We start from the raw sequence: 13,673 nt of genomic DNA on the forward strand, positions 1-13,673 counted from the left end.
TAGTCTCTCTCACATAGGCACATAGTGCATATTCTCCCTGCTCTCCTCTTCTCTGCTAGCTCTACCACACAGCACAGTTAGTCCAGCGGAGCTTTCAGGGTCGGCTGACACTGCACCCCTCCCCCGGGACCAGAGAGCCGTCATGGTGATCTCCAGACCTTGGGTTCACTCCTCTGAGCTCGGCCTGCCTCCTACCCCGGTCCAGCTCTGGGCTTGGTGCCGACTGGGGCTCTTAAAAGTAGATCTGTGAACTTATGCACAGGGTAATCTCATCTCTCCCTGTAGGAGGGTTGTTTTATAGAGGAGATCTGCCTGTTGGGTGGTTGTGTCAGGAGCTGGGTGGTTGTATCAGGCCTGTGACAGTACTGTTCCCCAGGCCTGTAACAGTACTGTTCACCAGGCTCTGTAACAGTACTGTTCACCAGGCCTGTAACAGTACTGTTCACCAGGCCCTGTAACAGTACTGTTCACCAGGCCCTGTAACAGTACTGTTCACCAGGCCTGTAACAGTACTGTTCACCAGGCCCTGTAACAGTACTGTTCACCAGGCCCTGTAACAGTACTGTTCACCAGGCCTGTAACAGTACTGTTCCCCAGGCCTGTAACAGTACTGTTCACCAGGCCCTGTAACAGTACTGTTCACCAGGCCCTGTAACAGTACTGTTCCCCAGGCCCTGTAACAGTACTGTTCACCAGGCCCTGTAACAGTACTGTTCCCCAGGCCCTGTAACAGTACTGTTCCCCAGGCCTGTAACAGTACTGTTCACCAGGCCTGTAACAGTACTGTTCCCCAGGCCTGTAACAGTACTGTTCACCAGCCCCTGTAACAGTACAGAAGGCTCACTGCAATGACACGGGAGAGGGAGACAGCTTTGTTCTGGGTAAAGAGCAGACAAGGGTGAATGGAGGATTATTCTTTTAATTAGTGTTGGCTCGGTGTAAGGCCTTGTTCTTCCGGGGAGAAAGATAGAGAAGAAAGAGACACTATCGTGGCTTAGGGAAATGGGGCCCCTGTCAGAGCTGCTCCCTAATTAACTGCAGCTTCTCCCTTCCCTCCCTGTCTTCCCAGTACCAATTGTTAGTCTTAGAAATTTATCAGACAAACACACACCAATGCAAACACACACACACACACAAAGAAACAAACAAGCGATGTTGTGTGTCATCCGTGGCACTGGTATTTATATCATGTATGTTCTTGTAAAGCCTGGTTAAGTAGAGACCCTCCTCTGTGTGTTCCCCTCATCTTGCCCATGTGACCATCTTGCCCATGTGACCATCTTGCCCATGTGACCATCTTGCCCATGTGACCATCTGTAATGCTATCATCCTCTTCCCCTGTCCAGAATACCCCCATAAGTACGGCTCTGAGGGGGGCTGTGCGGACCACTCCGTGTTTGAGAGGATGAAGAGGTACCAGGGGTCTGCAGTGGCGGCAGAGAAGGTGAGCTCCAGCACCTCTCCTGTCCCCCACCTCCCGACAGCACCACCATTAGGTTTCCCAGCAGCAGGCCCCCTCCACGCTAGCCGTCGTGACCTTTTCAATGCTGCTCGCTTATTTAAACCCACCGAGCTCCAGTCGATGTGTCCTTGGGTGTGCCTGCCCTGGGTGGAGCCACAGCCAGTCTGCTGCACTATCCTGATCAGGAAAACATGTGAAGGCTACAAGGCTCCGTGTTGTTCGAGCCAGCAGGATCCCTCCACAGTGTCTGACTCCACAGAGCTGTCAGCAGTGGATGCCTGAGAGAAGGATGATGTCCACGATAATCTGGCATGCATGCACTCTCTCGTTCGGGGGAATGAGTCACACTTGAAGTGTGACCTGGAATTCCCCCCATATCATTCCTCATGTTCTGGAAGGCTTCCATCCGCTGCCTCCAGGCCGGAGACTGCCCCCCCCCCCCTCCCCCTCTTTCTCTCTCTACTCCCTCTCTCCTCCCTCTCTCTGCTCTCTTTCTACTCTATTTATTGTCTCTCTACTCACTGTCTACTCTCTCTCTTTGTCTCTCTTTCTCTACTGTCTCTCTCTACTGTCTCTCTCTATTGTCTCTCTCTACTGTCTCTCTCTCTCTCTACTGTCTCTCTCTGCTGTCTCTCTCTCTCTCTACTGTCTCTCTCTCTCATGGTGTGTGCTGCTGGTTGTTGCTGCAGGACTCCAGCAGTGTTCTGGAGGAGGACAGGTCCCGTGGCCCGGTGGTCCTGAGGAAGAAGAGGGCGGCCCAGGCAGAGAAGAACACCTGCCAGCTCTTCATCCAGACCGACCACCTCTTCTTCAAATACTATGGCACCAGAGAGGCTGTCATTGCGCAGGTACTGAGAACACACACACACACACGGACACACCCTCACTCACTCACTCACTCTGGAGACAGGGCATCTAGATTTGTGTTTGCCAGCAGTGTGATGATTTGGCTCACTGTTGCCAGCCGTGCAGGTTCCCCGTCTGATGGAGGGAGTGAGTCACTTTTCAGAGTTAGGGAAACGCTGCCTTCAGCAAACTCGGGGAACATGAGAGGAGAGAGAGCTGACGACCCCAGGCTCTAGACCCAGGTGGGGATAGAGACTGGGTCAGACCACTGGTGTGAGTTGTTTGTGTGAGTTGTTGTTGTTGTGGAGAAACACTCAGAAAGCAGCACTGCACCGAGATATTTACTGGACTTTGAGTGTGGATTCAATCTAACACCCGTGAACACTAGTTCATTTCCATCGGGCAGTTCTCAAGTAATTCGAGAGAACATGCAGGTACGTCCTTGGCCAGTGGACGATTGTGTTATTTCATGTTCTCCTGGGCAGTGCCGCCGCTAGCCATTTTGGTGCCTTACGCATAATTCCTTAATGATGCCCCCCACCACCACCACAGCTGCCCTGTCAATGCATCCACATTCTGTGTTTGATAAGATGCTTGTTACGGAGTTAATGCGAGCGCACAATTTTGGGGCCTTTATTTGAGTGCATAATAGTTTTTGGAGCATAAACAAAATATGTAAAATAAACAGCAGTTTTTCAATTGGTAAAACCTTGTCTAGTGAAGGTGATGTATTTTTGTCTCTTAATTTTTCAGCCCCACCCTTACGTTTCTTAGCATGGTTTTCCAAATTAATTATAAACATTTAAAACTGAAAGCATGCAGCCAAGGAGCTCTCCACCTTTATTACTCATTTAAAAACTATTTGATCAATCGAATATCAATATCAAGCATCATAGAATGTACAGTAAAGTAACATCTAGCTGGCGTCAGTTATTTCAAATGCATAGATAATGTTTAACAGTAAAATCTAAATGTAGTTTGCACCTAACATATTTGAGTGTGCTAAAATTAGCAATAACGTCAGCTGGTTCGAGGTGTATGCATAGGCTAACTATAAGTTAGCAGCACATTTCCCGTATTTAACAATAATTAAACATGGACTTACCTGAAAGTGATGCACGGGCATCATCTCGCAGTTTATTTCTTTTTCTGCCCCTGACTCCTGTTGTCTTTTTGAGGCCACTTTCGAAAAGTTTACCTAGCCCTACTGTCAAAGTTCGTCAGGCCACTGAGATAGGAAAGGGCACCCACGGCGAGCTTGGAAAGTTGAGTGTGTATTTGTTTTTTTGTGGGGTGGGGGGGCACCATCGTAACGTTTTTTGAGCAATTAAATATATCTCTTGTTTTGCCTGTTTTGTGATATACATGCCTAAAAGGTGCGTAATATTTATATAGGCCTACTAAAATAATATCGGCATTATAATTATAAGAACTATGATGATTTTTCAGTTGGCAAATTTTTGGTGCCCCCTCAGGACTTGGTGCCCTACGCACAGCGCGTAGTGCGCGTTATGGGAGCAGCGGCACTGCTCCTGGGTGTGGGTATATGTCTGCGCTTCTCTCCGCTGTCGTCCTGCTCCTAACCTCTCGGCCGACCTGCCCCACAGATCTCCAGCCACGTGAAGGCCATCGACTCGATTTACCAGAGCACAGACTTCCTGGGCATCCGCAACATCAGCTTCATGGTCAAGAGGATCAGGGTGAGTGGGCGCAGCGAGGCGAACCCGGGGGACGGGACCCACACTTTCTCTCCGACCGCTGCCTTTTGCCGCTCAGTCGTAGGTTTGTGTGTGACTCGATCAGTATTCCTGCACACGCTCCCGGCTTGGGACATGCCAAATCCTTCCAGTCCTCAGGTGAGTGCCAGCTGCCATTGGAAAGCGGGAGCCCGGGGCCCTTCTCCAAAATCAATTTCTAGCGCCTTCCTCTAGGGCTGAGGACATGACGACGTTTTAATTGGAATGACTCCTCCGCCTCGGCGGAATGTCTTCCTCCGTCTCCGCGCGGCACGTTGGCGTGGCTTACCGTTGTCCCTGCGTTATTGTCCCATGCGTTGTCCTCCAGGTGTTTTGAATGCTCCTCCGTGCACCCGAGGACTCTCTCTCCTCCGCTCTCTCCCCTCCTTCCGCTTTCTCCGCCGCGAATGTCTCTCTGGGGTGCGCAGCGTCCGCGCCCGCCTAACGGCCCTGCGCGCTTCTGCCCAGATCAACACCACCACGGACGAGAAGGACAAGACCAACCCCTTCCGCTTCGCCAACATCGGCGTGGAGAAGTTTCTGGAGCTGAACTCGGAGCAGAACCACGACGACTACTGCCTGGCCTACGTGTTCAGCGACCGGGACTTTGACGACGGCGTGCTGGGCCTGGCCTGGGTCGGCGCTCCATCAGGTATAACACACGCACGCGCGCACACACACAGCTCATCTTACTGGAAGTGTGTATCGGGTGTGGTAGAGTTGACTGTCTCAGCTTTGTGCTGAGTCGTCCAGTTCCCGGTTCCCGGCCCCGGGACTGTAGAAGGCATGTGTGAGACTCTCCCGTAAGGCTCCCAGTATCAGTAATAGAATCACGCCGCTGTGAGGAAACCAATGCTGCACCCCACAGTGTCTCTCCTCTGTCCTACCAAATCTCGACGCTGATGATTATCACGGGAACAGGGAATGAATCTTCCCCAGGCCTCAGAAGCTCCATTAACCTTGGCCATTGCCCCTACTCATGTGCTGTTCCATCTCAGTCACTCCTATCAGCCAGTCCTCCACCTCCCCCCTGCCCCGCCCCGCCACGAGATCCTCTCGCTTTCTTTTGCCGAGGCCGCGGGTGAGGGAGGCGAGATTTACAATAGCATCTTCACCACACTGTTTAGCTTTTAAAATGATTTCCCTTTTTTCTTTTTTGTTGCTGTGGATATTTTTTGTTTCTGACACCGTCAGCAATTTTCTCCCCATGATTTCCACCTCTCCTCTGGAGTTAGTCAAAAGTACAGCCGGCACTTTTCCCTGCCTGCCGGCTTCAGACGAGGACTAAAGAGCCGTCTCCTGTCGGGCCCCGCCTGCCCCAGCCCCCAAAGCGCTGTTGTTAGAAGTAGATGCAGAGTTCATTGAAGCATTGGGACAAACCGCTCCCTCCGCAACCTCCCCCCCCCCCCCTCTCTCTCTCTGTCTCTCTCTTTCACTATCTCTCTCTCTCTTTCTGATCTCCTCCAGTCTCCTGTGTTTGGTGACAGCCTGTCAGGCTGCAGTCAGCATATTGAGGTCGGGGAGACGGAAGAAATCAATGGGGCAGCCGCGACAAACACGCACTAATGACCCTGTCAGAGTTGCAGTGTGCGCTGCCAGGGCATCCCAGAACGACCTCGCTCCTCTGAATGAGTACGTCACACGAGAATATCAGCGCCCCGAGTGGGAGAAGAGGCTAGCCTCACGGGAGAGGCCGAGGTCAGCGCGCATCCAGCAGCTCCTCAACAGTGTGAGGGGGTCGGACGGCGTCGGCCCCGTTCCCAGGTCAGGGAGGAGAAGCGAGCCCCTGGACTGTGCCGCAGCTCTCCAGCCGGCGGAGCAGGACTGTGATGAAGTCCGGCCTCCACGGCCAGGGCGCAGATCAAAATCAGCAGCAACCAACGCGCTCGGGCCGATCGATGCAGGCAAATTAGCAATGTTCTAAGCAGGCCCCCATCGATCCGGATAGCGTGGGGGTGGGCAGAATGGGCAATAGATCCGAAGCAGAGAGGGAGAAGACGTCGGGGGAGAGGGAGCGAGGGGAAGAGGAAGAGAGATGGCGCGAGAGAGGGGAAGAATGAGAGAGAGAGAGAGAGAGAGAGAGAGAGAGAGAGAATCGAGGTAGAGAGATGGTGCCGTGGGTCTGGATGTCTCAGTCTGCAGCAGGCAGAAGCGTGAAGGGACCCACAGGGACTTTCATTAGGCCTCAGTACTGAGCTCTTATTGCATTTGACCCATTACTGCTCACACACCAGGAGCTCCAGTCAGTCTTACACACACACACGCACACACAGACACAAAGTGGTGGTGTGAAGGTATCGTGGACTCGTGTAGTATGTCTACCTCATTGCAGAGATTTTCCGGCCAAAAGGGGGTCCTGGGCCTCACTCACCCCCTGTTTGGGCTTTAGGTGGAGCAGGGGGGAGTGGAGGCGCAGAGCCAGACATTTTCAGATGAGGACAGGGACCCTCAGGGACTTCGCTTCCCTTCATCCTCTCCTTCGTCGTTCCTTCTCAGCCTCCCTTTTCGACACTGCGCACAGAGCCATCTCTCCTATGAACAGGAGCACTGCTCTATTCAAATGAAATCGCGTTCATTTTTTCAATCTTCCAACAGAATGTAAGAACTCAATAGAAAAATAGAAAAAAACTCAATAGAAAAAAAAAATCCTTTCAGCTTCATAGGGAGAGAGTTCCCCCGCTCGAGAAGTGTGGAAGTGAGCCAGGGGAGGGTGGGGGTGGAGCGACAGGAACGGCGGCTCTGTGCCCTTGAGGCAGCCTGGGCTGTCACTCCCCCCTGGGGGCATATACAGCACCACCTGGCTCCTCCGCTGGCCTTGGACTGTCTGCTCTGCCAGGGCTCAACCCCCCCCTCCACACCCCCCCCCCCCCCACACACACACACCTCCCTCCGCACCCCCCCGCACCGGTCCGTCAGGGCTCAAAACAGCTCCAAACGAACAACCCCCCCCTGCCCCCTACCAGCAAATCGGACGTCTTGTCGACAGATTACAAACGAAAACCACGGCAGGCAGTGAGATGGGTTGTTTGATGAGGGGGAAATCCAGAGTGCCGTGGTGTGGTCCGGGGCGTGTGTGTGCGTTGGCTGGCCTGACCCCCGGCCTCCCTTGGTGGGGTGCTGTCGTGCTGAAGGCCTGCCTCGTGTGTCCCGCGCTGACAGGGAGCTCCGGGGGCATCTGTGAGAAGAGCAAGCTGTACTCCGACGGCAAGAGGAAGTCCCTGAACACGGGCATCATCACCGTGCAGAACTACAACTCCCACGTCCCTCCCAAGGTCTCCCACGTCACCTTCGCCCACGAGGTCGGACACAACTTTGGATCCCCGGTGAGGACCGGACTGGCTCTGGCCTTGGTTGTTCAACACGCTCGTCTGTAACACACACACACACACCTCTCACGTTGTTTCACCTAATGGGAGACATTTGGGGAGGGAAGGAAGAAAAAAAGTATGAACCGTGTGTGTGTGTGTGTGTGCGTGCAGCATGACTCGGGCACAGAGTGCACCCCGGGAGAGTCGAAGGCCCAGGAGAAGAAGGAGCAGGGGAACTACATCATGTACCCACGGGCCACCTCGGGAGACAAGCTCAACAACAACAAGTTCTCCATCTGCAGCGTGCGCAACATCAGCAGCGTGCTGGAGAAGAAGAGGGGCAACTGCTTTGTCGGTATGTGCCCACTTTGGGACGTTTGTGGGTGGATGTGGCCATGCCCTGGAGGTAGAAAGCATGAGTAAAGTGTGTGTGTGTGTGTGTGTGTGCGCGCAGAGTCCGGCCAGCCCATCTGTGGTAATGGCCTGGTTGAGGCAGGAGAGCAGTGTGACTGTGGCTACAGTGACCAGTGTAAAGACCAGTGCTGCTACGACGCGAACGAGGCTGACGGCAAGAAGTGTAAACTCAAGCCTGGTCAAATCTGCAGGTCGGTACTCGTGTATTGATTTATAGCTCTTGTAGTATATACGTTTGGATGCACAGATAGTTCAGTATGGACTGGACTGTAGTATTGTTTGACAGGAACATGTATAAAAATGAAATGTCTTTATTAATGGATGGATGTGTGTGTGTTTGTGTCCAGTCCCAGCCAAGGCCCTTGCTGCACACCAGAGTGCACCTTTAAGGGCACCAACGACAAGTGCAGAGATGATTCGGAGTGTGCCCACCAGGGCATGTGTAACGGCGCCACAGCCCAGTGCCCCACCTCGGAGCCCAAGGCCAACTTCACCGCCTGCCACGGAGAGACGCAAGTCTGCCTGAACGGGGTGAGCGCTGTCCCTGTGGCTCCTGCTGCAGAGACAGAACCACAACAACCACAACAACAACCACAGCAACCAGAACAATCACCACAACAATCACCACAACAATCACCACAACAATCACCACAACAATCACCACAACAATCACCACAACAATCACCACAACAATCACCACAACAATCACCACAACCACAATACCACAACAACAACCACAACAATCACACTGTTCCAACCCCCCACCCTGCCACCCCTCTCTGACCCCTTTCTCCTCACCCCCCGTTCTCTCCTCTCCTCTCGTCCTCCGGCCCTCTCCTTTCATCCCCCTCCCCCTCAGGGCTGCTCTGGCTCCATCTGTGAGAAGTATGGTCTGGAGGTGTGCACCTGTGCCAACACAGAAGGCGTCGACGAGACGGAGCTGTGCCACGTCTGCTGCATGGAGAAAAGTACGTCTCGCCGACCTGCACACAAACCCCCTCCGGTTACACCGCCACTGAACACCCGAGTGCCATGTCCTCGTTGTCCCGCTGTTCTTCATTGATTTGATGCTGTAGGAGGCTGTGCTGGTCATGTAAACACGGGTTCCGAGGTTGTATCAGGCAGCGAGGGGGTCGGGGACAGCTAGAAGTGAACAGCCTCCTCATCCTGCTCTTCTCCCTCCTCTCTCCCTCCTTTCATCCTGCTCTTCTCCCTGCTCTCTCCCTGCTCTCTCCCTGCTCTCTCCCTGCTCTCTCCCTGCTCTCTCCCTTCTCTCTCCCTCCTCTTTTCCCTCCTCTCTCCCTGCTCTCTCCCTGCTCTCTCCCTGCTCTTTCCCTGCTCTCTCCCTGCTCTCTCCCTGCTCTCTCCCTGCTCTCTCCCTGCTCTTTCCCTGCTCTCTCCCTGCTCTCTCCCTGCTCTCTCCCTGCTCTCTCCCTGCTCTTTCCCTGCTCTGTCCCTTTCCCTGCTCTCTCCCTCCTCTCTCCCTCCTCTCTCCCTGCTCTCTCCCTGCTCTCTCCCTGCTCTTTCCCTGCTCTCTCCCTTTCCCTGCTCTCTCCCTCCTCTCTCCCTGCTCTCTCCCTGCTCTCTCCCTCCTCTCTCCCTGCTCTCTCCCTCCTCTCTCCCTGCTCTCTCCCTCCTCTCTCCCTGCTCTCTCCCTGCTCTCTCCCTGCTCTCTCCCTGCTCTTTCCCTGCTCTCTCCCTGCTCTCTCCCTGCTCTTTCCCTGCTCTCTCCCTTTCCCTGCTCTCTCCCTCCTCTCTCCCTGCTCTCTCCCTCCTCTCTCCCTGCTCTCTCCCTGCTCTCTCCCTGCTCTCTCCCTTTCCCTGCTCTCTCCCTCCTCTCTCCCTGCTCTCTCCCTTTCCCTGTTCTCTCTCTCCTCTCTCCCTCTCCCTGCTCTCCCGCCCCCTCTCCCTGCAGCAAACCCCAACACCTGCAGCAGCACCGGCTCTGAGAAGTGGGTCCGCTTCTTCAACAAGAAGATCACCACGCTGCAGCCCGGCTCCCCCTGCAACGACTTCAAGGGCTACTGTGACGTGTTCATGAAGTGCCGTCTGGTGGACGCCGACGGGCCCCTGGCCCGGCTCAAGAAGGCCATCTTCAACGCCGAGCTCTACGAGAACATAGCAGAATGGATCGTGGTACGTGTTCATACGTCATACACGACAGCTGGTCATTTTCGTCGAGTTCCTATTCAAGTGGATTGTCTGTTTTTGTGGATATGTATGTGTTTTTTTGTCGATGAGTAATGCTGTGTGTTGGCTGTTTTCTCCAGGCCCATTGGTGGGCCGTGCTGTTGATGGGCATCGCCCTCATCATGCTGATGGCTGGCTTCATAAAGATCTGCAGTGTCCACACACCCAGCAGCAACCCCAAACTGCCCCCACCCAAGCCCCTGCCAGGTACACGACGCACACACTCGCCTGGCTAAAACACGACACACTCGCCTTGCTAAAACACGACACACAGCACGCTCACCTGGCCGGGGTACGATATTCTTTCTCTCAAAGTAAATTTGGAAAAACCTTGAAATAACCCGTGAGTACAGCCGGTGTGCAGGTGCCCCGTACCACAGAGACACGAGCTGTGTGCTGGAGCAGCGTGTGACCCAGCTCTCTCTCTCTCCTCCCCAGGCACCCTGAAGAGGAGGAGAGCCCAGCAAGCCCAGGCCCAGGCCCAGCAGCAGCGCCACCGCCAGCCCAGAGAGAACTACCAGATGGGCCAGATGAGACGCTGATCACCCCCCTGGGCCCCTCTTTGCCTTGGTTCTTCCTAGTGCCTACAGTGGGAACACTTCACTCCAAAGAGTTACCTGTACCAACCATTGCAACAACCCAATCCGCCCACCCGCAAACTTTCAAACTGGCATCAGAACTTATTCCAGTGGACCAGGCCGTCCGGTCCAGGACCTCACAAAGGTCCTCAGAACCACAACCGAGGGAGCCAGTCAGGCTGTGGTTTGTTCAGACAGCTTTGACAGAAAAAAAAAAAAAAAAAAAAAAAAAAACGAATTAAAAAAAATATATATATCTAACGATTTTAGTTCTGGGTGAGGGACGGGACGAGAACATCTTCAGTTGTTGTGTGGTCTTTATCTTCCAAACGCTTCTTTTCTCAGAGGAGAGTGGATGTGCATGGTGGCAGCACCTGTCTTCCTCTGTCCTCTTCCTTCTCCTCTCCTCTCTGAAATGCTGCCCCCTGGAGCAGGACAGCAGGACTGCAGCCACATTGGTTAATGCTGCCACCAGGGCCAGGCAGTCAGACATTGGAGTGGAAAAAGACTTATTTTGCCAATGTATTTGTTTTCAATCAAAGCGAGATGAGAGAAAAAAAAAGAAATCTAAATTGCAAGCTTTTTATTTTCGAAAGCACATGTTCTTTCCGCGTGCAAATTGTACAGTTCTTACGATATCGTTTTTTCCCTGTATCACATGCAATTTTGATTTACCTGCTGTCTAAGATTATTTACTGTTTTAATTCACTTTCTCAGGATTAATGAAACAGCAAACAGATGTTAGTAACGGAGCGCCCGGCGATGATCTTTGGTGTAGAACAGCCTTCCTGAGAAGTCTACATCCGCTGCATGTCAGACCCCGGAGCCTCCTCTGCTCTGTGGTACCTGTGCGGAGGGACGTCTGTCCTGTAGGAAGCGGTGTGGGACGTGAGAGGTGTGGCGGATGCTGCGTGTGGGACGTGAGAGGTGTGGCGGATGCTGCGTGTGGGACGTGAGAGGTGTGGCGGATGCTGCGTGTGAGACGAGCCGGCGGTGTGGGTGAACAGAGGGAGATGTGGGGAGAGAGACGCCACACGGACGCTGTGTTCCACCCGTCAGGCTGCTGGGATGTTTGTAGGAGCAAATGTGAGGGGATACAGCCGGCGGGAGGCGTCATATGCAGCTTTCCTTTTTCTTTTTTACCTAATCGTATGACACATTTCTCTGTTCGATTGCTTTGCTTTTTGTCTACGTCCATCATAGAACAACCACTATGTACAGCAGATGTTCTGGTCTGTTGATCATTTGAAAGGAGGACGCATGAGGCCCGGGGGGGGTGGAGGGGATCACCAGTGCTTTAAGTGGGCGTGCTGGCTGGTGCTGGGACCCTACGGGTGCTCCCCGCTGATAAGCGCTATCATCATATCCTAGCAGTCCCAGGGCCTTGCCCTCAGCCCGGGAGCTGACTGGTGCGTGGAGGGCAGTTAGAGCGAGCAGTCACACAGCACTGCCCTGCCACTCTGGGGATGCTCACACTGGCTGCCCACCCTGAATGTTGCCATGAGCTACCTTACACGCACAGCCAGTAAGGCTCATCTGGGTTAGGGTTAGGCCAGCTCGAGAAGCCCCTCTTCATTTTTGGCATGTTTTAGGTATGTGATTAACGGCTTGCCAGATGAAGAACTTGGATGGCTTTAATGTGATTGTGGTTTTTAACTGTTCTTTTTTTTGGGGGGGGGGGGGGGGGGGTTGATTCTGTTTTTTTGGTGGGGGGACAACTGTTTGTTGTTGGAGGAATTGTATTGATTGATGAAACCTTGAAAGTCACTTGTTGTAACTGATGTCTGGCGGATGTTATATCTGATAATGACATTTAAAAGGGCAACCAATCAACTCTTTTCAGATCATCACTATTCATTCCTCCAACACCACTTTTTCTCACCCTTTTAATCAAGTGATATGCATGTCCTTCACCTCTCCCAAACGAACCCCGACCAGATGGACAGTTGAAATGATTCGACCCTTCAATGCTTCGTCTTGGCCTTCTACAGGTATACACATAAAGACATCAACATGTGCCTGACCGGAGACGGCCCTGATCTCCTCTAAGCCCATCACGGCACCACGCCCTGTAGGTCAGTGGTGTGTCAGTGGCACTCAGCCAGCAGAGAACAGTCCAGGTCCAATCTTCATCTCCCCGGGGAGGATATCCAGTCAGGCTGTCCCGGGGACCTGTGGAAGAGAGGCTGGAGGGAACAGGTCGGCTCTGCCTCAGCTCTCTCTAGACCTCGGAGGCTTGCGTCGCTGTCTGCGACGAGTCGACCTGACTGGCGGAAGGGAGAGGACTGGGGATGTGCTCGCTTCCTGTGTTCACCTGTTGTCGATTGTCATGCCGCGAGTGGTCAAAGTTGTTATCCTGTCACCACGCATTCTGAATAGTTACTGGAGAATGAGCAAGTCTGGAGCTTACCCTGTTCTTTAGTTCTAATACAGTTGTTATATGGCTATGTAATAGATGCATATATCAACAGTACTTGGTACAAAACAGAAGACAGTGTTAAGACCAGCTGGCCTCCTTCCCAACAGGGGCACACAGAGGGTGACACACTGTCATGATGACAGGGTGTCCGTGCCATGGGTCAATGTTCAATATCTTCAAGAAAGCTTGTCAGACAAAGGCATAATCCTCCTCTGATTCCAAATTGTATTTTATTTGTTCTTTCTGTTTGGTGGGAATGGGTTTCTGTCTCTGGATGATAAGGAATGTCATCATCTTCAGCATAAGTGATGCTCATTTGAGCTTGATCCTCATGAATGATTCTTCTCTGATTCTTTTCTTTTAGTTTCTGTGGTATGGTTTGGGTAAGAGGTGTATACGGAAATTCTCTTAACTAGATTTGTTCTTTCTCATACACTGAAATGTGACGAGTGATTATAAAATGAAAAAAGTAAAATACTACTGTCTGATTTAATGTCCACTGTGTTTTATACAGTATATTCCATTTGATTTTCATTTGTTGTTTTAGTTATTTTTCAGTTTCAGCTAAATTAGGCCTTTTTTTCTTTTCTTTTTTACAAAAAAATGCTAAAAGTATTGTCCAAAGTTTTTGTTCTTTTTTAATTACATGAAATGCATTAATAAAAATAGACTTGATCAAAAATGCATAACGTAATCGCGATTCGTCGTTGTTTTGGATAG

At 52.4% G+C, this 13,673-nt stretch overlaps 1 protein-coding gene across 1 annotated transcript in view; it reads left to right on the forward strand.

Moving 5' to 3' along the window:
• adam10a (ADAM metallopeptidase domain 10a) overlaps nt 1-13,642 on the forward strand; it is a 53,095-nt gene extending 39,453 nt beyond the window's left edge. The window contains exons 5-16 of the mRNA XM_084682955.1: nt 1,347-1,444; nt 2,152-2,310; nt 3,916-4,008; nt 4,513-4,696; nt 7,204-7,367; nt 7,524-7,707; nt 7,807-7,957; nt 8,114-8,297; nt 8,626-8,734; nt 9,682-9,902; nt 10,037-10,163; nt 10,395-13,642. Coding sequence (XP_084539081.1) covers nt 1,347-1,444; nt 2,152-2,310; nt 3,916-4,008; nt 4,513-4,696; nt 7,204-7,367; nt 7,524-7,707; nt 7,807-7,957; nt 8,114-8,297; nt 8,626-8,734; nt 9,682-9,902; nt 10,037-10,163; nt 10,395-10,498 — 1,778 coding nt within the window. The 3' untranslated portion in view covers nt 10,499-13,642. The remainder of the gene's footprint in view (nt 1-1,346; nt 1,445-2,151; nt 2,311-3,915; nt 4,009-4,512; nt 4,697-7,203; nt 7,368-7,523; nt 7,708-7,806; nt 7,958-8,113; nt 8,298-8,625; nt 8,735-9,681; nt 9,903-10,036; nt 10,164-10,394) is intronic.
• The last annotated feature ends 31 nt before the right edge of the window (nt 13,643-13,673 follow it).

This window comes from Hypomesus nipponensis, chromosome 19, assembly GCF_054491055.1.
Source record: "Hypomesus nipponensis isolate SF chromosome 19, ASM5449105v1, whole genome shotgun sequence".
In the NCBI taxonomy this organism is placed as follows: domain Eukaryota; kingdom Metazoa; phylum Chordata; class Actinopteri; order Osmeriformes; family Osmeridae; genus Hypomesus; species Hypomesus nipponensis.